Raw genomic sequence first — 25225 nt, forward strand, 5'->3', positions numbered from 1 at the left:
TATTTAAATGTTAACGACTAGTTAAATACACTTTTTCTGCCAGTGGCTTATATTCCTGATCAATAGGATTCCTGTGCTGATTTGTTTTTCTTCCATTTTCGAGAAGTGGGGCATTTCTGTCCACTGCTCTGTCTTAAGGTGGGAATGATCTATTTGACTGTATGCAACAATGGTATTATTTATATCATCCTTTTACTATGTTTCTTTTTTCTTTTATAGCAACATCTTTTTTAAAAAATTGAGTTAATTTTATTTATATTACCTCAGAAAACATCTCTATAAATGAGTTTCCAGGACAACATTTACAATATAGGTTATACCATATGCAAATCAATAAGTGTGTTTCATATTATCAATAAAATATGTTCTTAGCAAAGAGCATTAAAAGAATACATTGAATCAAACAAACAAATAAAAAATATTTCAAAGTCATGAGGGAGGGTCAAGTTGAAAATGGACTTAAAAGTGTTCACTGTGTATAAAACCTGGTTTTAAGTGTTTCAATTAAGGTACCTGAGAGTAGTATGTATGATAGGATTTTGAATTTTCTCATGGTTGTCTGGGAAAAACCCTTCTACTCAGTGCTAGCAAGTTTAGCTATGCTTAATATCTGGAGTGAATAGGCCAGAACCTCCATAAAGGACAGACTATGTTTGAACAAATCATATAGCTACATTTCATATGCCTAAAGACACTCATTTATGCACATTAATAATTGTGACATCCACGATTAATTATTATCCAGTGCTATGCATAGTGCTAAATCAGGGTTTTTCAAACTGCAGCCATCATCAGCATTTTTAAATGAGCTGTAATAAAATTAAAAAGAGCAGAAGATATCAAAGTGTACTTCAGAAAGATGGTGTATTTCTGAAAAATGTATTACAGTCATAAGATACATATATATTTTATATCTGTCAGTCTTATCTTCTGAATTATGTTACAAAGAGTGTTTCCTTTTGTGGGTAATGGTGAAAAAAATATTGAAATCTATGTGCCAGCTACTTTAGACCTGTCCTTTTTAAATCTCAATGAAACACTGTAAATAGATGTTATTAGCCCAATTTTACAGGGATTGAAAGACTAGACTGTGTATGTGGTTTCTCAAATACTACAGGAGCTATAAGTGGCCAGTCTGGGATTTGAACCCTGTGTGATTAGGTACTAAAACCTCTATGCTTTCTTCTACAAAATATTGGAGTCAAAAGTAGAGTTTCATCGACTGCAAAGATGATTTTTGCTTATTTATTTAATGGGTTGGTTAATCGTGGTTGTCTGGTTGGGCTTTTTTCTTTTACTTTCAACTATTAAGATAATTAATAATTAGTAAACTGTTGTAATAGCACTTTAGACATCCCAGGGCAGTCTGATTGTAAAATAAATAAATTAAAATTTGGCTAGATAAATACAGCTCATGTAGCTTTGTATTATTATGTTTTAGTGACTTAGATCTCAAGTGCTGCTTCCTTCATTTTTACTTATATTTTCCTATAGGTAGATAATGATGAATTTAATATATCCTTCATCAAGTCAAATGAAGAAAATAAAACCATAGATATTAAAGATTTAGAAATATTCACAAGGTATTCTGTAGTGATCACTGCATTTACTGGGAACATTAGTGCTGCATATGTAGAAGGGAAGTCAAGTGCTGAAGTGATTGTTACTACTTTAGAATCAGGTAAGGAGAATTTCTCAACCTTGCTAAAAATTGACTGAGATTTAGCTGGCTTTCTTACAGTTCCTCACACTCCACCAAAAAATATATGTGTTATGAGAAGTTTTTAAAGCATATAAACAAAAAATTAGTGACTCTCTGCAACTGACAAAAAGGAAGCTTTCTATTTATATTTTTGAGGTAAAGAGGAGTTACGTAGAATATGCAATCCTTGTAAATACAGAAACAGATTAAAGGTATCCAGTTATGTTTCTTTGCACTTATTTAATCTGCTAGTTGTTTCAGAAATTCAGTAAGCTTGCCTTAAGAGATAATATTTCCAACTGTCTATATCCAATAACACTGCAACTAAAATTTTATTTCAATTATTTCTGCCCGATTATTTGAGTGAATATTAAATTTGTAATACTTTGTGAGTATTAAATAATCTGGAATTCAAAAGTAGAATCCAGCTCACATTTATCATAGCTGTTGTCTTCACTTAGTCAAGTAATAAATGTCTTATTATATAACTCTTTGATAAATGTCAGAATCCATACAGATTTCCTTCAGTTCTTATGAACAGGGTCTGAATGAATAATAAGACTGTAACCAATAACAAATAAATTTGGAAAGTCAACATCCCAGAACTTGCTTGCCCCATCCTCCTTCAGACTCCTGATGTTCTTTGCCACCAGATATATCACTGGAAAGAGCAGATGAAGGGATATGTTGCTATAGTTTATTTGTTGCTATCTGTAAGGTAAGTATGGGAGGTAAATTTTTTTTACAGCTAGTTTTTTCATTACATTATATTCTCTATGCATTTTGTCTGTAAAGTTATGGTTCTAAATTAAAAGGTAAATTTTATCATCAGCATCCTAAAGTTCCATTTGTTCCTCTTTGGCTGCCAGGTATCACAGGTATCTATTTGCTGATTATGCCTTTTACTTCTCAATCCCTCCTACCTGTGAGGAAAGATATGATGAAAGTACTCACATTTATACAATAAAACATTGTTTGTCAAACCTTAATGTGCTATCTGTTTCAAGGATATCACAATTTAATACATTTTTACTAAATCTCTAAGAGTAGGATTTTACATGTATAACCAAAAATTTGAGGGGTAGGAAGTTTTTTACAACATTGAGAGAATTTCTTTGCTTATCTAACTTAAAATCACATCCTAAATTTAGAGAAATATCTCATAAGAAAATACATTTATGATATAGCATAAAAACATATAGCAACAAATGCAAAAATATCTCTCTTGAACCAGCTTAACCTTTATTTTAGCTTTTCGTTTTTCCATGTAAAATGAAGTATTTGGCACAATAGCATATTTATCTGCTTCTCTTTTATTCTTTGCTGTTCATTTATTTACATTTTTTGCAAGATAATAAAGCTTGAACATCTGAACTGTTGACAGCCAAATATTACATTTCTTCATGGAAATTCTTTACTTAGTATGGAAGACTATAACTATTTCAAGTTGATCAAAATAGATAGATATAGTCATTCAATCGGTCACTTACATAAAGAACACTAATTATGTTATGCACCAAGAAGTAGCTCCTATATTCATAAAATAACTTTTATCCTCATGCATATTTTAATAATGTATTGATGCTTAGCTTGTCATATGTTAAGCTGTTATTTATCTAAAATAAGCTAAAATATTTATACTATAGAAAGAACTCTTAAAACCCAGCAATTAAAAAAAATCCAATTAGAAAATTCGCAGACTTGGGAAGCCCAGGGGGGCAGATCACGAGGTCAGGAGATGGAGACCATTCTGGCTAACATGGTGAAACCCCGTCTCATTGTTCAGTTCCCACCTATGAGTGAGAACATGCGGTGTTTGGTTTTCAGTTCTTGTGATAGTTTGCTAAGAATGATGGTTTCCAGCTGCATCCATGTCCCTACAGAGGACACAAACTCATCGTTTTTTATGGCTGCATCACTTGGACTCAGGAAGGGGAACATCACACACCGGGGCCTATCATGGGGAGGGGGGAGGGGGGAGGGATTGCATTGGGAGTTATACCTGATGTAAATGACGAGTTGATGGGTGCAGCACACCAACATGGCACAAGTATACATATGTAACAAACCTGCACGTTGTGCACATGTACCCTACAACTTAAAGTATAATAATAATAAATAAATTTAAAAAAAAAAAAGAAACCCCGTCCCTACTACAAATACAAAAAATTAGCCGGGCGTGGTGGCGGGCACCTGTAGTCCCAGCTACTTGGGAGGTTGAGGCAGGAGAATGGCGTGAACCGGGAGGCAGAGCTTGCAGAGAGCCGAGATCGTGCTACTGCACTCCAGCCTGGGCGACAGAGCGAGACTCCGTCTCAAAAAAAAAAAAAAAAAAAAGAGAGAGAGAGAGAGAAAAGAAAAAAGCACATGACAACATAAGTTTTCAATACTATTAGCCATTAGGAAAATGCAAGTTAAAACCACAATAAGAGATTATTGTCTAGGTACTGGAACAGATAAGATAATTTAAAATATGGCCATGATACCCAGTGCAGCAAGGATACAGAAAGACCGAACCTCTCATACATTGCTAGTAGGAATGTAAAATGGAATAGCCACAATGGAAAATAATTTTGCGCCACTTATGAAGCTAAACATGAAATTACTGTGTGACCCAGCAATCACACTCTTGGGCACTGATCACAGAGAATTGAAAAATTATGCTCACACAAACATCTGTCATCAAAGTTGATTGCAGTTTTATTAGTAATAATGAAAACTGGAAACAACCCAAATGTTTTTCCATGGTTAAACAAAGTCTGCTACGTCCACAAAATGGAACATTACTCAGCAATAAAAACAAGAATGTACTATTAATACATATAGTATACACCTTGATGGACCTCAAGGTCGTTATGCTGTTGTCATTTTCAAAATGACAAAACTATACAGAGGAAGAATTATTAGTGTTGTGAGGAAGCATATGCTGCAAATAAAAGAGGATACTAGGAGGGAGTTTCTTTAGGGTGATGTAATAGTTTTGTATCTTGTTTATGGTGGTGGTTACAGGAATCTATACAAAAGACAAAATTGCATAAAAGTATAGACAAAAGCATGGAAAGTGGTGAAATTGGGATAAAGTCTGTAGTATGCACAGCATTGTCAATACTGTCAATATTAGTTTCCTGGTTTAATATTAAACTCCGGTTACATAAGATGTTACCAATGGGGAAAACTGGGAGAAAGTTAAATGGGACTGTATGTCCTGTTTTTGCTACTTCTTTTGACTCTAAACTGTCACACCATTGCACTCCAGTCAGGGTGACAGAAGGAGACCCTGTCTCAAAAACAAACAAACAAAAGATTAAAATGTCATAGAAACATATTTTGCATAAAAATAAGTGCATATAAAACAAACAAACTGGATCACCATTATGGTTGCTGTGAATTACAGATGTTAATAATTCTGTGATGCATCAGTCACTTTGCTAGTTTTCGTAGTTTGTATAGTTTAATTTGTGGAATACCCTTTAAAAACAGAAGTTCAAAGCAAATACATTTATGTGGAGATAAAAAGGAATAGAATTTTTTTAAAAAATTAATTGTTAAATATTTTATTTTAGCCCCAAAGGACCCACCTAACAACATGACATTTCAGAAGATACCAGATGAAGTTACAAAATTTCAATTAACGTTCCTTCCTCCTTCTCAACCTAATGGAAATATCCAAGTATATCAAGCTCTGGTTTACCGAGAAGATGATCCTACTGCTGTCCAGATTCACAACCTCAGTATTATACAGAAAACCAACACATTCGTCATTGCAATGTTAGAAGGACTAAAAGGTGGACATACATACAATATCAGTGTAAGAATCCGTAGCTTCAGTTAATTTCCCAAATGACAATGTCAGTTTATGAACTTGGAGTTTAAAAATATTGCAGTTTGTATATACATTTCCCGTATCTTTTTGTGAGATTGTTTGACATCTCAACAAAAATAAGTTTTGAGAACTGAAATTACTTATTTTCTGTTATAATACAAGTACTATGAAATTCAAATATGTAAATAACCGAGAAGTTTGCACAATAATAGTAGAAACTCAGAAATAAAAGAGAAAGAAAATGCACATTAACAGTAAAAGAGCAGTGATATATAAAGAGGTAACTCTGCCAAAAAAAGAAGCTATGTGTGATTATAAATTCAAAATGGAAAAGCAAATTTTAAGGGTGACAGAAAGAAATAATTGTTTACATGTTTGAAATTATCATGCATTTTAACCAAGTATTACTAAAAGCTAATAGCATTTTATATCTTAATTCTAAATTACCTAAATTTGGACATAAATGTATTCATATACATACACAGAGACATATACACATACAATTTGTTTTATTCTTTCCCTACTTTTAGATCATCTTGAAATTTTCAAATAAAATTATATGGTTCAGAAAAATCATCTTCTAAGAAACAGAATTTACTCTAAATCTTCAAGTAGTTTAGTAATCTGCCTACCAACTCTTTATTAATATCAATGTAATTAGCAGGTCATTGATAATAATTTGTATATGTATGTATGTATAAAATGAATATATTTACTACTTCTCTCAGTCACTTTGAATTTATATCTTTATAAAATCTTGTTGGGATTCTTTTTGCATGTCACATTAAATGGTTTACCATTGTGAAAGATTGATTAGAGGGAAGATGATGACTAAGAGAATTAAGTAACCTGGGTTCAAATACTGGCTTCTGTGCCTGGGCAGCTTTATCAAATCTGAGCCCCAGATTCCTTATGTGAAAACTTGGTAATTGGAATAATAATTTATTTTATAGAATATTTGTGAGGATTAAATATTTCTAGTTATGGTAGGTAGTGAAAGGTATGTATATTTTGGCTATCGTAAGAGAGAAAATAGGAACCAAAAATGTGCAACTAATTAATAATTTTTAAAAATCCCTAAAAATCCTGTTTGCAGATTGCAATCTGCAGTATCCTTAACACCTTGAAGTTTGTTAGGATGTATAACTTTAGCACCTGTACTGACCTACTGAAACAAAATCTGCATATTTGCATTTAACAAGGTTTGCAAATGACTTCTTTGCACACTGCAATTTCAGAGGCACTGCCCAAACTTTTCACTTATTATTTCACTTAAATGTTAGTTTCTACCATAAAGAAATAAAAATAACGGACCATACTATAACATATGTTTTTTATTTTTAATATTTTTTTTTTGAATTTACAAACTCAATTATTTTCTCTAGGCATTTTTAAGCCACATTTTATGGTCTTGGTTTATTTATCATATCTACCATATCATGTATATTATAATATTAATTCAATAAAAACATTTTTAAAATATCTAGAGTGTGGAAGGGTGGGCCACTAATATATAAAACAAATTAAGTAATTCCCATAAACATTTTATATACTGAATTGGGTTTATCAGGTACAATGAAATAAGCCAAGAACATAGTCTTTGTTTAATACAGCAAGATAAAGTGAAGAAAATAAGATTCTGTGTCTACAGCTTCCTTAGCACAAAGTTAATTGAAAGGATTTCGTTTGTGTAAATCACCCTCTGTGTATACAAACAGAAATGTTTTATGTGCATATGCTGCATTATGCAGGTTATAGCGTCAGATACTTTGGGGCAGGGGTGAAGAAGGGCATAAAGGCCATCTTTCAGGGGAATGATTTAATACAGGAAAACTGGGAGGCTGAAGGAATAGGATTTCATCTCAGAGAGGGAAAAAGAGAGGATCTTGAATATGGATTTAAAGGAGGCCAGAGTTACCTAGCTACAGAGAGAAGGAACAGATGTTAGAGTAGATGACAGGAGTGCGTAGATCTAGTGGCTGCAGTGCTCTGTTCTTCCTATGTTCACATTAAAACCACAGTCGGTCCAGGTCTCAGTGATAGGGCTGTTTAGATCACTCAGCCTTTGTTCTCAGCGTTTAGTACTAGAACATCAATTTTAAGACATACTCCATTGTTAATGTTCTTCCTACACATATTATATTCAAGTGCAAGAAAATATAATTAATAGACTGTATGTAGTTGTTTTTTAAAGAATCATTTAAAATTACATGTAACTGTAATCAGTTTTATATATATATAAATACATACATAAGCATAACATGAAAATAGTAACAAATGTTTCTTTGTTTTAGATTTACGCAGTCAATAGTGCTGGTGCAGGTCCAAAGGTTCCGATGAGAATAACCATGGATATCAAAGGTACATACATGAGCTACCTTCCTATGAAATGCTATTAATCAGTGATTGTAATTTAAATTCCATACTTGAAATAAGGATGTAGACAAGTCTTTAAGTGATAAATATGCATATATTAAGCATATATTAAGTAGTAATATGTGGTTGTTAAAGCTATAGTTAAAAATGTTTAAATAATGATGTGAATTGCCATGTTAAATAAAGGGAATGTCTTTATTTTATATTTCTTTAATATATTTTATATTTCTAAGTTTAAATTTTTAAAGACAAATTTTATAGTCTGTTTTTTTTTTTTTTTTTTTTTTTTTTTTTTTTTTTGAGACAGAGTCTCGCTCTGCCACCCAGGCTGGAGTGCAGTGGCCGGATCTCAGCTCACTGCAAGCTCCGCCTCCTGGGTTTACGCCATTCTCCTGCCTCAGCCTCCCGAGTAGCTGGGACTACAGGCGCCCGCCACCTCGCCCAGCTAGTTTTCTGTATTTTTTAGTAGAGACGGGGTTTCACCGTGTTAGCCAGGATGGTCTCGATCTCCTGACCTCGTGATCCGCCCGTCTCGGCCTCCCAAAGTGCTGGGATTACAGGCTTGAGCCACCGCGCCCGGCCATAGTCTGTTATTTTATGTTTCTTTAAATGTTATTGAAAAGAAAGTATGTTTAAATTGCCTAACATTAGACTTTGACTAAGTCTAATTAGATTATTATATTGTTTCACTGATTTTTATTTTGGAAGTGAGATTCTTTCAGTTAATCAAATAGTGTTTTTTGAACTACCATGTAGTTGGTTTATGATTCTGACTGTAAAGTAAGTCTATCAGTTCATGATTCTGGCAAGTATCTTTCATAGAAAATATAACTAAAAATTGGGTCCCCCTTTCAAAACAAACAAAAAACATGAAACCCAAAAAAGATGATTAAGCGGAATTTAGAGCCATTCAAATGATCACGGTGCCCTTTCTTCCTGAGAGTGAAAACCAGCAGGTAATAATTGTGCCATCTCTCTAAAAATGTGTAATAAAACCTTCAGGGAGGTTTTAAAAACTGAAGTGGATGAACTTTTAGTAGAATTCTACCTGATATGTCTCTTTCTAAAGCAAAAAGTAACTTTTTTCAGTCTTTGGCAAATACAGCAGAGCACCATGATTAAAAGTGACAGCATTAGGCTGGGTCTAGGATCAAACTGCTGGATTGAATCATGGATTAGCCACTTGATATCTGTTTGAATTTGAGAAAGTTTCTTAACCTCTATAGGCCTGCAAAATGGAGATAATACTAGTTCCTATCTCAAAGTTCATTGTGAAGATTAACAGAGAATCTGAAGAAACCCTTAAGACCCCTGCCTGGAAACTTGTACTATTAAGAATAAAAAAGATTCCGTGTTAGATGAAACTGATAAATTTTATCGTTTTATCAATGGATTATTTATATAATTGTGATACTCTCTATAAGTGTTTGATTTAAATTGATAAATTATGTACTTTGGAAGATGTACAAATGCATAAGGTTTTAAAAACATCAATTATTTCACAAAATGACTTCACAAAGAATAGCATGACTCGTACCTTCTTAATTTCTCTTTGTTGTTCAGTGGCAGACATGTAGGTGTGCAGATAGCGATACATGCATCACTTTTATGCTTTAGTAAAACTTCCCATTTCAGATGCTTTTCCCATCCCCATGCCAGGTTGGTTAATCTTGACTTTTACTCCTTACCTAAGGCAGGGAGACTTATGACTTCTAGTCTGGAGAAGATATATGAACATAGTCTTAGTGATGGGGTCCTAGAGAAATTATTTTTTCTCTACTAATACACATTATTTTATTAACAATGTGGAATATTCCATTGGTAGTAGTCTCATGAAATTTCCATTTGATAGGTAATATGAAGTCATATAGTAATGTCCAATGCTGGATTCCTCTAACTGGAAATCTTTGCCTGGGTACTCCCCAGTGACCTGGCTGAGAGTCTCAGAGCTACCTGAAACCTGAGCCTCTTCCTACTGAATCCTGCCTTTCATCTTCCCTTTTACGGGTGTCATACCTGCGATCTGTGGCACTTACTCCTTCCCTCTGTCCCTTAATTCTTCACAGATAATTCCCCCAAGAAACCTCTTACACATACAGTCTCATTTTAGCCTTTATTTGTCTTAGTACTCAAACTGATACATTGAGTAAGAAATTTACATTTGAATCTGATGCTCAAAAAAGAGTGAACTATAGAACCGAGTCAAAAAAATTGATTCAAATGTTGGTATTTGTCTTTGATAACTATGTGACATAAGCTCTTTTCCCTATCTACAAAATGAAAACAATATTGCTAATCCTGTGGGATTATTGAGAAGCTTTAAAAAAGAGAGTCTTAAAAAATATGGAAATTGAAATTTGGTTAAGTAATTTACTGATGCTCAAGCACTACACACACACACACACACACACACACAGAGAGAGAGAGTGAACTGTAAGACCAAATGAAACAAGCAGAGCTTCTTTACATATAGTTTGGAGATATTTGTATGCATTGATGATAAATTATGAATTATCATGGCTCTTCTAGAAGTTATTCTGGTAATCTGTTAAGATTAAAAGTACATATATCTTTTGTTGTAGAAATTCTTCTCGTAGAAATCTATTTCATAGAAACAAAAGGATAAGTAAATAAAGCTCATTGTAAAACAAGGCTAATTATTGTAGCACCTGTGTAAAAACTGGAGGAAAAGTGAATTCCTATCACCAGATGAACGGTTGAATAAATATGATGCAGCGACACCATGATATGTAATAATAGTCGTTAAGAAGAATGAGTTAGCGCTGTACCTGGTCACTTGGAAACACTTAACCAAGTTATATTTAAGCAAAAAAGCAGTATGAGGGGTAATTATAATACATACTAGAGCCCCATTAGAAAAAGCAAACAGTGAGAAGAGTGTATTGTGCATGACTATTTATCTATTTTGATATGATTATGTGAACATGGAAGAAAATGTGGGAAACTATCAGCTAGATGTTTAGCATGGATTAACTGTGGGAGGGGTGCTGGTATGACTAGAACAGAAATTAGTGAACCAGCTAAAAGAAGCAAAAGAAACTACACTAAAATTATAGTAAAGAGTAAATACGTTTATGCATTTATAAAAAATATATATGAGTGAGAGCATATATAAATTGAATTTTTAATATGCAAAGAGGAGTCAGGTGCCTGAAAATCACACCTGGGCTCTATTATCTCAGGAAAGTCTCAAATACATAATTATGCTTTCAGGAGATAATAATTGCTAAATGTCTGCTCTCTCCAAGCACAACTCTGTATAATTTGTTATTTATGTTTGTCATCGCTTTATTGGTAAATTATCTGCATGAAAGGGAAAGGGTTTTTCTTTTACTGATGAAGCAAAAACATCAATTGTAGCGACATTTCTTCTTTGTTTATAGCTCCAGCACGACCAAAATCCAAGCCAACCCCTATTTATGATGCCACAGGAAAACTGCTTGTGACTTCAACAACAATTACAATCAGAATGCCAATATGTTATTACAGTGATGATCATGGACCGATAAAAAATGTACAAGTGCTTGTGACAGAAACAGGAGGTATCATCAAATGTCAGTTCATCTTTTTAAATCGTGGAGTGTAAATTGCTGAGTGCTAAAAAGAATGTAGTTCAAATTAAGATTGACTGCCAGTTATCACACACCTCTTGAGATTAATAGATTGTCAATATTGTTATTAGCGATACCAATCATTCCTTTGTAAGTAAATAAATAAATCATTTATTTATTTTATGTATAAAACTTTTATAAATGTCATTTATTTATACCAATGATTTATTTATTCTTATTTACCTAGCAAGGAAAGGCACAGTTAAAATATGTGATTTATTAGTTCCATATACTAGTAGACAAACATGTTTTGATTTTGGTAAGATGGAATCTTGATAGCTTCTTTGGAGGTGTGAACAAGTTAGTTACTCTTGATTGAGGGATGTTCTTTCTCTACCTGATAAATCATCCTTTATAACAATTCCTGTAGATTCCCATGTAACAGAGAAGAACAGGGTTACCTGCCTATCAAGGTGGATCACTTGAATCATCTCTGGTGACTGATGTTGCATCCAGATTCCCCTTATGAAATTATAAAAACGCTATTTATAAATGTAAAAATATATTCATATGTTATTTGTAATTATTATTCTCTTTATTTCTGAAAATAGCTCAGCATGATGGAAATGTAACAAAGTGGTATGATGCATATTTTAATAAAGCAAGGCCATATTTCACAAATGAAGGCTTTCCTAACCCTCCATGTACAGAAGGAAAGACAAAGTTTAGCGGCAATGAAGAAATCTACATCATAGGTGCTGATAATGCCTGCATGATTCCTGGCAATGAAGACAAAATTTGCAATGGACCACTGAAACCAAAAAAGCAATACTTGTAAGTATAGGTTATATCTACCATGCATTCTGTTAGTAAGCTAGTTAGTAACTTTCATCCATCCACCTGTTCTTTCATCTTTCCAGTAAGCACTGGATGCCCACCATGTATAGTGACCTGATTTTTTCCAGCACTAGGAATAGAAAGATAAACCAAAAATTATTCTTACATTCCATAAACATACAGTATTATAGGGGAAACAGGCAACCCTAAGAGTAATTATGATTTGATAAGTTACATAAGGACATTGTGAAAAATGTACTACTGGAGAACATAGGTATATAGGAGAATTTGTTTCTTTCTGTAGAGGACAGTGTGACTAATGTGTTTTTCACTTATTATTTTGCCATGCATGCTGATGTACAGGATTTTTGAAACACTATCCTATCCTTTGATTTAACAGTGGCTTCCCTTTATGTCACTCATAACAGTAACTCTCTACTTTTTATCTCATCAAACATCTGAATGAGTGATAGAAATATTTAATACTACCTTTATTTTTTATTTATTTATTTTTTTTCTGAGACGGAGTCTCGCTCTATTGCCCAGGCTGGAGTGCAGTGGCCGGATCTCAGCTCACTGCAAGCTCCGCCTTCCGGGTTTACGCCATTCTCCTGCCTCAGCCTCCCGAGTAGCTGGGACTACAGGCGCCCGCCACCTCGCCCGGCTAGTTTTTTGTATTTTTAGTAGAGACGGGGTTTCACCATGTTAGCCAGGATGGTCTCGATCTCCTGACCTTGTGATCCGCCCGTCTCGGCCTCCCAAAGTGCTGGGATTACAGGCTTGAGCCACCGCGCCCGGCCTAATACTACCTTTAATATTTAGCTATTTATAGCCCCTAGAAGCCTAACATTTTAAAATCAATTTGATATTTTGTCTGTATTAAATTATTTGCCAAATTGATTATTTTTCTTTTGAATTGATTGTATTATTTTTGTATCATAAGACTACAATTTTTAAAAGAATAATCTTAACCTTGTGTGATTTTCAAAATATAATTTTTACTAGTAGTTTTAAAAATGCAGGTGCTTTCACTTGTGCCTGTTAGTTAAAACATTATCAAATTCATTACAAATGTCCTAAGCCAAGTTAACATTGGAAAAATTAGAGAAATTAGGCAAATAAAAATAATGCTTTATCATCTGTATTAAATACAATTACTTTGGTTCAAATTCTAGGTTATTGCCTGAATATCTATTACATATATGATAATTTTAAAAATGATATACCACCAAGTATCATGTTTATTCATATTTATAGTTTATTTTGCATATTTGTTCCCCAAACAGATTCTTCATATAACAAATAAAATCATAAGAATTTTATAATGGTAGAAGTTAAATCATGTATTGCAATGTATTGGTTTTATGTTTTTAAATGCCCTTATGCCTTTATTTTTAAATTAAGTAAATTTCAATTGTCTCTGAGGATTTGAGCATCTTTTTGTAATTTTTAAGCTTGATCTTCTCCTGTATCCTTTATTTCAAATGCTATGGAAGCATAAAAGTATACAGATGCAACTGTGCACACACAGAAATAACAAACATTGTTCCTGATGTGTTTACATGTGAACAAGACAAGTTCTATATCGTCATTCTAATCTGATTCACTAGCGTTTGCTAAAGTGATTGAGGTATAACAGTTATTATGCCTTTTATTTATAAATTATGTTAGTGGAACATCCTTCACAGATATCAGATCATTCCATCTAAAGAAATCCATGCAGGAGGTGCTCTGCTTCAGTTGTTTAAGCTGCTAACTGTTCACGAGTTTACCTAATTTTTAGCCCCTGCCTCAACAAATTCATTGGGTCAAAGTACGAGATAATTATTTGTCTCATATGAATATAGCATGTATTTCTCCTGATGATGATTCCATCCAAAATTTTCATCTTGTAAATTCATTTTATTTTGAATAAAATATATAGTTTTTATAATTATTTCTTGAGTTATTCCTAGGAAAAATCACATGATATGCAAAGTGTTGATTTTTCTTTTTTTATTTTATAGATTTAAATTTAGAGCTACAAATGTTATGGGACAATTTACTGACTCTGATTATTCTGACCCTGTTAAGACTTTAGGTAAGACATATTTTGAAGTTTAATTTATAATCTCAACATATTTATCAAAGTTGGAACATTTATTAGGAAATGATTAATCCATGTCTAGATGTTCTTAAATACAAACTCATTTAAATGTTAATTAGCCTCTCTAATAATATTTGTGGGTTTTTAAAATTTTTTATTTTAGGTTTAGGAGTACCTGTGAAGGTTTGTTACATAAATATGTGTCATGGGGGTTTTCTGTACATATTTTTACATCACCCAGGTATTAAGCCCAGCACCCAATAGTTATCTTTTCTGCTTTTCTCCCTCCTCTCACCCTCCAGCCTCAAGTAGACGCCAGCGTCTGTTATTTCCTTCTTTGTGTTCTTAAGTTCTTATCATTTAGCTCCCACTTATAAGTGATAATGTATGGTATCTGGCTTTGTGTTCCTGCATTAGTTTGTAAGGATTATAGCCTCTAGCTCAATCCATGTTCCCACAAAAGATATGATCTTGTTCTTTTTATGGCTGCATAATACTCCACGGTGCATATGTACCAAGACACCTGCACACTGTTCACTGCAGCACTGTTCACAATAGCAAAGACATGGAATCAACCTAAATGCTCATTAATGACAGACTGGATGAAGAAAATCTAAAAGTATTTGTAATCTTCCTTTAAAAAGTGGATGTTCCATACATTCTTATCTGGACATTGGTTTTGTCAGGGTATTGGTTCTATGCTGAGATAACTAACATTATACCAAATAAATATTTATTTGGTTCTTTTAATATACAATCTTAAATATAAAGCATTTTTACCTATATATGCTTGTGGAAAATTTCCTTAAATAACCCTAAAAACTATACTCTTACAAGTCCTTTTAAAAATATTTATTTTAGGCCGGGCGCGGTGGCTCAAGCCTGTAATCCCAGCACTTTGGGAGGCCGAGATGGGCGGATCACGAGGTCAGGAGATCGAGACCATCCTGGCTAACACGGTGAAACCCCGTCTCTACTAAGAAATACAAAAAATAGCCGGGCGAGGTGGCAGCGCCTGTAGTCCCAGCTACTTGGGAGGCTGAGGCTGGAGAATGGCGTGAACCCGGGAGGCGGAGCTTGCAGTGAGCTGAGATCCGGCCACTGCACTCCAGCCTGGGCGACAGCGCGAGACTCCGTCTCAAAAAAAAAATAAATAAATAAAATATTTATTTTAAACAACTCTTTCATGAGTTTCTTTCACTTATACCCATCTAAATCAAGCTTACATAACACAAGAATACGGTTTAGTCATATATATATATATATAAAATCTTCGTCTCATTATCACCATTGCCATACTCCTATCTAACATTAAATATTCTGTGCCTGACACCCTTCTAGCTCTTTGCACATATTAACTGGCGAACTCATCTCAACTATCTTTTAAGTTAGGTCAGTGCTTCTCAGAGTGGTTTTATAACCCAGGGGATATTTGGCAATGTCTGGAACCATTCTTGGTTGCCATAACAGAATGGTAGTGATGGTGGTGCATGCTACTGGCATCTAGTGGGCAAAGATTAGGAATGCTGCTAAATTTCCACAATGCACAGAACAGCCCATAATGTCAGTGCTCCTGAGGATGAGAAACTCTGACTTAAGCCCTAATGTTGACTCCGTTTTACAGATGAGGAAAACAACGCCCAGATTCTTTCAGTATTTAAGTGGCTAGGCCAGGATTCCAACATTACAGAACAGGATTTCATAACACTACATTACAAACACGGGATTTAGACCTGCGTTCAAATCTTGGCTCTGTCACTTGAGAAAATAATTTAATTTCTATATATCTGAGTTTCCTTTGTTGGGAAAATATTGATAAGAGTATTATCCTTGAGGAGTTGTTGAAGTTTTGCATTAAACAACATATATAAAGATATTAATATTTTATAGTTAGTAAATTTTTAAAGTTTAATAGCTTTTTGGGGTAGATTATAACAACATATTTCAGAAGTATTTTTATTTAGGAGAAATTATTTCTCTAGCATTTCACTGAGAGGATCACAACATTCTATATCATTTGCACCAGGCCCTCTAAAGCTCCAATTTATTTGTCTGTAATACCTTAAAGAACTGTGTGAACAGGGTATTTCTGGGGCACCACTTGAGAATGTGGGACTTTGTGTGCTGCTCAGAACCTAGAGAGCTGTTGCTCAGCGTATCTTGAACTGCTGATAGACTTCAGTGAGAGTTATGACTGGAGAAAGACAGATTGTCCCAACATTTTTCGCCAGAAATTCTCATCAGGTTATGGAAATACTAATTGTACAAAAAGCCAGCCTCCACAGCCTCTACATACAATCAAGGAAACTTTGCATCTTGAAGAAATAAAGAAGGGGCATGTAGTTTGCTACGTAGATGTCTGTAGAGAAATAAAAAATAAAGTTCTTTGGCTAAAATGCTTTTTTACCAAATAATTTCGTCATTTTAAAGCTAGCTGATTAGTCTTGTGGTTTTGAAATTGTATCAAGTGTTTCTTCATTTGATAGGTGAGTCTATCACACTCTGATGCCACCACAGTAAAATAAATGTCTTCTTGTCATCAACATAATTTCCTATAGGTTACAGCATTCAGAAGTCATTACTCCAGCTAAGTAGTGATCCTGGTGCATTTGCCAGTGGAAGGTAAAAGACCTAGACAAGACAGATAACTCATGTGTCTTAGGAGATAATATTTTATAGGAGCAGTGCTGAAAGGAGCTAGCCTTGCTGTGTTGTATGATGTTCTCTTTCATCAGCTTACTGGTTTCATACAGATTTTTCATGGGAAGGCAACATGTCCAGTCAGTTATCTGAGAGGCAAAGTTTAGACATTCAGGGTAATAGAAATGAGAAAGAAAAGCCGTAAAAGGGGGAAGCCCCAAGGATCAGGAACCACAGTGCACAGGAGCATGATTCCTTAGATTCTGCTAAATGGCTTCTCTCTGCCCAATGATGGCCTCATCCAGCACTACAGGTAATCTCAAGGAGCTCCTCAGTAATAGTCTTCTCTTTCTTCTTTCCACTCACAGTCAAGGTGGTGGAATACAACCGTTAATCCTGGAATGTAGCAGAATACATAGTCAGGTTTCTGATTCCTTCTTTGGAATTATAACCACTGCCACCCCAATCATCTAGGTATGAATCTTGGTGTGCTGTGGTAACAGAAGGAGTCCACAGTGAGTAAAAGATGTGTAATAAAGGACAGAGCACAGGATCCTACGAAGACTAGGGAAGGAGGGACTGATGAAACGTAGACTGGACACAATACATAGAAAGGCATTGGGCTGCTGGGGGATAGTGACAAGGAAGGGTCCTATGTATCTATTATCAAATTACTTGGAGTTCAGTATATTATTTGTAGACCAGTGGCATAATGACAGTCTTTTAGGTTGCTCCTTAGAGTGATCTTCCAGGGACTCTCTCCTGAGATACAGCAGCTTTGTTAATTGGCCTTTACCCTACAATGGTTATTCTGGATTGACCACATGGAGTTCTGCTATTTAGATAGTCATTTATAGCGAGTAAGACAGTGACAAGTGGAAACAGAGGAACTTCCTTAGTTTGTAATTGTTAGTTGTGGTGAAATGAGAATGCACCACTGGAGCAGAATTCCTCAATGACTAGCAAAGTAGCCCAGCCATTTCTCTGGTTAATGGATTTAACACCATCAATTACTGTTGTCATATTTGCTTTCTACCAGACGATTGAGTGCCGTGGTTCTATGGAGATTAGAGTCACTTTGATAGGTCAAGCAACAAAGAACATCCCCTAGAAGTGGTCCTGGTCCATTTGACATTAATAGAAGGCTGTACATCAGGAGTATCCAATCTTTTGGCTTTTCTGGGCCACGTTGAAAGAAGAAGAATTGTCTTGGGCTACATATAAAATACGTCAACACTAACAATAGCTGATGAACCAAAAAAAAAAAAAAAAAAAATTGTACAACCATGTCTTAATGTTTAAAGAAAGTTTTAGAATTTCTGTTGGCCCACATCCAAAGTTGTCCTGGGCCAAATGCAGCCCATGAGCTGCGAGTTGGACAAGCTCACCACAGATTCAAAAGAGTTTTTAGTAAAAGAACTTTGCAAGGGAAGAAACTCTAGAAGAACTCAAAGAGAAAACAAAGTTTATCAGTTCTCCAATGGTCAGTGGTAAGAATGGTTTCATGGTTGTGAGAACGGAGGCAGGCAAATAATAAAGTGCATGCATATAATACCCCTAGTGTCATCAGAAGATGAGAAAGGGTAATTGAGTCCTTTTTTCTCTCAAATATGTCATGTGTTGGGATATATGAATCATTTGTGGCAGGTTAGGAACTCAAACATTCCTAATAAGCCTGCTGAAGACATATGTGTGCATGTAATCCCAGACTACAGAGAGAGAAGTCTAGGTCCCATCAAGGTCATCCACCCACCAGGGGATAAGCATTCATTCACTGGTATTTTGCACACCACAGGCAGTGAGCACTAAGCCGAGTTGCCTGTCTGTTGAAACTTTAGGATTTAAGAGCTTTTGCAAGGCTGTGTTTCCACAGACCATTGTAGTGGTAATTACGCCTCTCAGAGACATCATTATTTGGAGTTTAAAATTAGGGGCAAAAGAATCACCATAGACTGATAATCTTAAAAATGTTTAAGTTTAGTGAAAGGGGCTAATGAAAGTACAAGTGAGAGGGGGCCAAGTAGAGCTTCACTGGATGGATAAGTACGAGACTGTGGAAGAGCAGTTTGCATTTAGGGAAACCTTTCTGGTCTGTAGGGATAAACAGGGAAGATAACATATGCATTATTTTAATCCTAAATAAATACTTGAAACTTATTTGATTTCGTTTTTACTCAAGATTGAGTATTGGCATTTTTATTATCAAAATTCACAAAAAACACTTTTAAAGTTTTTGAAGAAATCTTCCCGAGGCACTTCACTGTATGGAAAGTGCTTGTAGGCAATGTTTTGATTACAAGGGTTAATTATAGAGGAATCCTGTGATTTGAAAACCAGACACCCATTTCTGTACCTTACAGGGCTCTCATTAAAGCTGAACATGATGAAACCTTAAACCCCATGGCAAAGGCACTCTGTGATTGTTTTCTTTTGTCATAACACTTCTCATTTAATTACTATGCTAACAATGAAAAGTTCCAATGTGCTCACTTAGATTCAGAAATAGGGAGTTGCTATGTGTCTTTTGCATCCAAGGGATTACTTCCCTAAAGTCACCAGAGGAACAGAGGAAGGTTGTATTTTGTTAACGAGACAGTGGTAATGTGGTAGTGAACCTCACAGACTATGCAGTCAAGACAGACATATTTCAGGCAGGCTTAGTTTATATATTGAATTCATGAGATTGTGGGTTAGTTACTTAACCAATTATTTTTAAGTTCTGAAATCTTATTTCTAAAATGAGAATACTAATACCCACTTCAGAAGGTAACGAGGAGATTAAGCCAGATGAATAAAATGGATGAATAAATATGAAATGTTTGTTAATAAAAATACCTGTCATTGTTTATGTACCAAGTCTTTACGGGGTTTTCCATATAAACTCATGCATCTTCACTGTAACTCTGTAATAAGACCTCCTATTTACATATCGCCAATTTCTAGGTAAGAAATTTGAAGCATTGTGGTTTTTAGTAATTTCACCAAGGTTTTTAACCATCCCAAAGGTGGTAGCAGAACCTGCTTTCAGACCCAGGCAGCATGACCCCAGTCAGTGCTGTACTTGTAACCATTGCACACACTATCTGCAAATCACTAAGTCCCCAAGTAGCCCCCAGTTCTTTACCATGGGTGATGTTTCTGCTCCCACATCCTATCTTTGCTTACCATTTTCTCTTCTTGATATTTTTAATTATTTCTAGCTGCTCTCTTTTCTCACACTTTGTCTTGGCTCTTGAGGTTAGTGTTCACAGGTAAGCATGTGTTGTTTTTGTGTGCAAAGATATGTTTTATTTTTATTTTTTTTAACACTGAATAATGTGACTTTTCTCACACCCTAGCAAACACTTTATTAGCTACTTTTAAATTTTTTCCTGTCTGTATGGATGAAAATGATGTTCATTCCTATAGGGTGTTTTAATCTATATGTTTAAAATTTTATTGAATATTGACAGATTACACATGTATATATTTATGGGGAACAGAGTGATGCCATGATATATGTATACCATGTGCAAATATATATTTATGGGAAACAGAGTGATGGCATGATATATGTATACCATGTGCAATTATTGAATCAAGTTAATTAACAAATCCATCACCTCAAGCACTTATCATTTATTCCTCCTATCTAACTCTATTTCTTGAATTATGGAATTGAGTAACTTTTAGTAAATTATTTGCCTTGTGTTTGAATATCCTATGTGACTAGCACTGGGTCAAAAGAGAAGATGAACTCCTTATACTTCAGTCCTGTTATAAGAACTCATTTTTTCTAATAATAATAAAGGAGGAGGAGGAGGAGGAGGAGAAGGAAAAGGAGAAGGAGGAAAAGATTTTCCATTTTATGTACACCTTTGTATTGAGCCAGGCATTGTACTATGAGCTTTACATCTCATTGAATTCAAACTTCTCCTTAGAGAATAGGCTTAAAAACGGACTTAAAAAGTTGGATACATATGCTGAATTTAAATAATGATAACTTCAGTCAGAAGATAATACTTATGAAAAATTAGTGCTTTAGAATTATGATTTGCCAAATTATAGTAGTATAATTTATTATGTAAACAGAACAGTTTAACGTGATTTGTCACAGGATTTTAAGTCTAGTCAGAAATGACTTGCGCCTATTACAAAAAGAATCATGTTTATATTTTTAAGTAAAAGAATTCCATTTTCTATTAAAGGATTCGGAGAAGTACCATCATTCTGTACTGTTAATGCTCTGTGGGTCCATGCATAACAGTGAATCAGAAAGTGTACTTGATAATCAGGGAACATTTTGTCCTCTCTTAGTGACACTTTTGTAATTCATGTGCCCAAAGGATTACATATTGTTTATTAATATATTATATGTCATTTCCTCATTTGGCCAGTGCTTTGAAATGGTAATCTAATCTAAAAAAATTTTTCGTGTGGTCTATGAGAACATTTTTTTCCCACTGAGTTCTAAGACCCAGTGATTCATTATTACCTAATAAAGAGGATTCTTTATTCATCTTCATGCCTCCTTTCCCAAGCATATCCAATTAGAGTCACCATGTGAAAATTCATAAATCAAACCATTCGTATTTTAATGTATAAAAAAGTGTATCTAAAATACTTTATAGATACATGCTGCTTTCTCATTTTTAAAATTTAGCTGGAGATTCTAGCAGACAATGAAGTGCTGATAACTATTTATTCAAATCCACCACGCAGGATAGCCACAAGAACTCTTTTCATATTGGTAACATTTCATAAGTACCAATACAGGACAAAAAGATGAAGCATTAATACTTGCCTATTTTACAGATAGGTAACCTATTTTGTCACTTGACTGTAATACTTTGTGCAGCAAAATTATAAATCATCATGTAACTTAAAATTGATTACAATTTTAATTAGTAGTTGTGCTTAAAAGAAATTATTAATAATTTTTATATTCTTACTTGGTTCAATGCCTGATCTTCAAACATGAACATTTTTAATATTTTTCAAAATCAAAATATTTGTTCATTAGTAAATTTAGCAAATATTTATTTAACATTTACTATGTGCACAGTACATCTCTCAGAACGTGGAATAGTTTTGTATAAAACAAAAACCCCTGTACTCAAAGGGGCTTACATTCTGGAGGGAAGGACAGAGAATAAACAGTAAGAAAAATAAATAAGTTATTTATATGTTAAAAGAAGATAAAGTTATGGAGGAAAAAAAGTAGAACAGAGGGAAGGAGGAGTGCAGGGGGAGGCAGAAAGTGCAGGGAGTTGTGTCCTTCAATTTTAAATAGGGTGCTGTGTTAGTCTGCTCAATCTGCCATCACAAGATGTCATACATGGGGTGTGTTAAACAATTGAAGTTTATTTCCTCACAGTTCCGAAGGCTAGAAATCTAGGATCAAGGTTCCTGCCCATTTGGTATCAGGTGAGGGCTCTCTTTCTGGCTTACAGATGGTTGCCTTCTTACAGTGTCCTCACATGGCCCTTCCTTAGTGCATGAATGGAGATAGAGAGAATATGGTAGGGGGAGGAGGAGGAGAAAGGAGTGAGTCACACACACACACACACACACACACACAGAGAGAGAGAGAGAGAGAGAGAGAGAGATGGAGAACAAACTGTGTCTCTTCTTATAAGTTACTAATCCTATCAGATCAGGGCCCAACCCTATGACCTCATTTAACTTTAATTACTTTCTTACTCCAAATGCAGCCACACTGGGGATTTGGGCTTCAACATATTAATTTGGGGGAAGCACATGTATTCAGCATATATAGCATTCACTATAACAGATGGTCATCGAGAACGTATTTCAGCAAACCTTTAAAGGAAATGAAGTGGCTACCCAGAAAGATATACAAGGGATACACACCTTTGCAGGCAGAGGAAGAAGCTGCTGCAAAAGCCCTGTGTCAAGAATGGCTTTGTGTTATTCATCATTAAGGAGGCTAATCTGGCCCCCTAGGAGTGAGCAAGCAAGGTGGGGACTGGAAGGGAAATCAGAGGGGTAACAGGGGACCAGACAGTTAATGAGGGACCAGATCACACAGGCCACTGAAAGGATATGGGCTTTTCTCAGTGAGAGATGAGGAGGATTTTAAGCAGAGAAATAATATTTTAAAAGGATTGTCCTTGCTTGTATATTGAAAATAGGTGGAATAAGGACAAAGGTGGATACAGGGATACTTGCTAAGTTTTTAGTTCTGCAAGACAGGATGGTGGCCTAGATCAGGTTATTAGCAGCAAAGGTGGAGCAAAGTGAATGGAACATACATAAAAGTAGAAAAAATAGTGTCACGAACCCCCAAATACCTACTAACTAGATTTAATAATAATTAACATTTTGCCACATTTGTTTTATTTAGGCATTTGTTCACTTATTTCTGAAGTAAAGTAAGTCACAGAACGCATATTCCACTCCTAAATACTTTAGTATGTTTCTCTAATAAGTGCATTTTTATTATATTGCTGTGGTTAAACTTAGTAAGTTATCAGTATTATTTAAGCTACTTGTATATACGTTTTCAAATCACCCTTTGATTTTTTTATTTATAGTTAATTTATTTGAATCAGGATCCAAATAAGAATTTGCACATTATCTTTGATTGTTCTGTTTCTTCTATTTTTTTTAAAGAGCCTTCTTTTCTCCTTTCTTTTCCCCCTATGTCATAGACTCACTGAAGAAATCAGGTAAGTTGTCATGTAGGAAGTCCCATATTCTGGATCTGTCTGGTTGTTTTCTCTTGATGTCCTTTAATTTTTTTTCTTTCTGCCACTTTCTTGTAAATTAGAAATAAGAACTAAAGGTTTGAGTATTCACAGTCAACATTACTGTCAGAAGTACATTATAGGTCTTGCTGACTAGATCAAAATACCTTCCATCATGAAGTGTAGAATATCTGATTGTTACATGTGATGCTAAAATTGATCAGTAGGCTTGGTGGCAGCAACAGCATGATACTCCATTGAAAAGTTGGTTTTGACCACTTACAACCAGCAAATAATCTATACAGTGATATTTTGTCATGCTATAAATGTCCAATTCCCCATTAACTTTCCTCCTAATCATTTTAGAATACATTTATGTTTGTTACCTGAATCAACTATTTCATTAGAAATACTGATTATTTTTAATTTTATCTCTCCTTTATCAGTTATTCAACAAAATTCTCTTCTAATAATGAGCTTTATCTCCTTAACGAGGGCTATTTTTAAAAAGTCATAAAATACAGTTCAGATAAGAAAGGCAGAAAAATATACATTTCAATTACAAATTAATCAAGAATATTTAGGCCAAGGAGATGGTCTAGTTATAGCCAGAGTTTACAAATTAGTATTTTTTTTTAACTATTGAGTACTAGGATTGATAACTGGGTGATGAAATAATCTGTGCAACAAACCCCTGTGACACGAGTTTATCTATATAACAAACATTCACATGTGGCCTCCGAATCTAAGATAAAAGTTTTTTAAAAATCAGTATTTTTGTTATTTTTATTTCTTTTATTAAATAATATTATTTTTTATTTCCAATCAGTTTCCATTTTTATTCAATATAAGGCTTAAGTTCTTCCCTCTTTGGCCAGTAGGAGCCCCTTCAGGAGGATCCTTTGTTCCTTTTATACCAGTAGCCTTTTGTTAGCTTCCTAGATCTCTAGCACCATTATATGTCTTGAATTGGTTTTGTTCCTTACTCCCACTTTGCAATTACCATCGTTCCAAGGTTACATGGTTTCTTTGGTGAAAAGTACAAATATGTTGAAGATAGAGCCTACGGGATTTCCTCACATGTTTTGAATGTATTCCATGAAAGAGAGTCAAAGATGACTCCAGGATTTTGGCCTTAGCAACTACGGTAATGGAGTGTCCATCAACTGAGAGGTGGGAGGATACAGGGGAAAGGAGGGAAGTGTACATGTTCAATTTTGGACATATCGATTTTAACATTTTAAGTATACTTCAAAATAAAGACGTCTGGTAGACAGTTAGATATGTAAGTCTGAAGTCTGGTAGATAAAAACTAAGCAGTCATCATCACATAAATGAAATTAAAACTGGGAGACTAGATGGGCTCACACTGGGAGTGAGTTTAGATAGAAAAAACAAGAGGACCCAGGACAGAGCCCCAAAGTTAAAAAATCTAGGAGAAGAGGAACAAACAATTTGCTACGTTTTACTAGTATTCTTCAGCAAAGAATATTTTCTTAT

The 25225-nt window shown here is 34.6% G+C and overlaps 1 protein-coding gene and 2 long non-coding RNA genes across 4 annotated transcripts in view; 1 reads left to right on the plus strand and 2 right to left on the minus strand.

Moving 5' to 3' along the window:
* Window positions 1–25225, plus strand: part of PTPRQ (protein tyrosine phosphatase receptor type Q) — a 219140-nt gene that overhangs the window by 148907 nt on the left and 45008 nt on the right. For both annotated transcript variants that reach the window (XM_031650636.1, XM_031650637.1), the window contains exons 28-33: window positions 1495–1681; window positions 5266–5510; window positions 7820–7886; window positions 11306–11464; window positions 12085–12307; window positions 14317–14390. In XM_031650636.1, coding sequence (XP_031506496.1) covers window positions 1495–1681; window positions 5266–5510; window positions 7820–7886; window positions 11306–11464; window positions 12085–12307; window positions 14317–14390 — 955 coding nt within the window. The remainder of the gene's footprint in view (window positions 1–1494; window positions 1682–5265; window positions 5511–7819; window positions 7887–11305; window positions 11465–12084; window positions 12308–14316; window positions 14391–25225) is intronic.
* Window positions 1–25225, minus strand: part of LOC116268902 — a 132216-nt gene that overhangs the window by 34617 nt on the left and 72374 nt on the right. The window lies entirely within an intron of this gene.
* Window positions 16284–25225, minus strand: part of LOC110740717 — a 53178-nt gene continuing 44236 nt past the window's right edge. Inside the window, exon 3 of the long non-coding RNA XR_002515724.2 lies at window positions 16284–17432. This is a non-coding gene — a long non-coding RNA (uncharacterized LOC110740717). The remainder of the gene's footprint in view (window positions 17433–25225) is intronic.

Source organism: Papio anubis, chromosome 9 (assembly GCF_008728515.1).
Source record: "Papio anubis isolate 15944 chromosome 9, Panubis1.0, whole genome shotgun sequence".
NCBI classification, from domain to species: domain Eukaryota; kingdom Metazoa; phylum Chordata; class Mammalia; order Primates; family Cercopithecidae; genus Papio; species Papio anubis.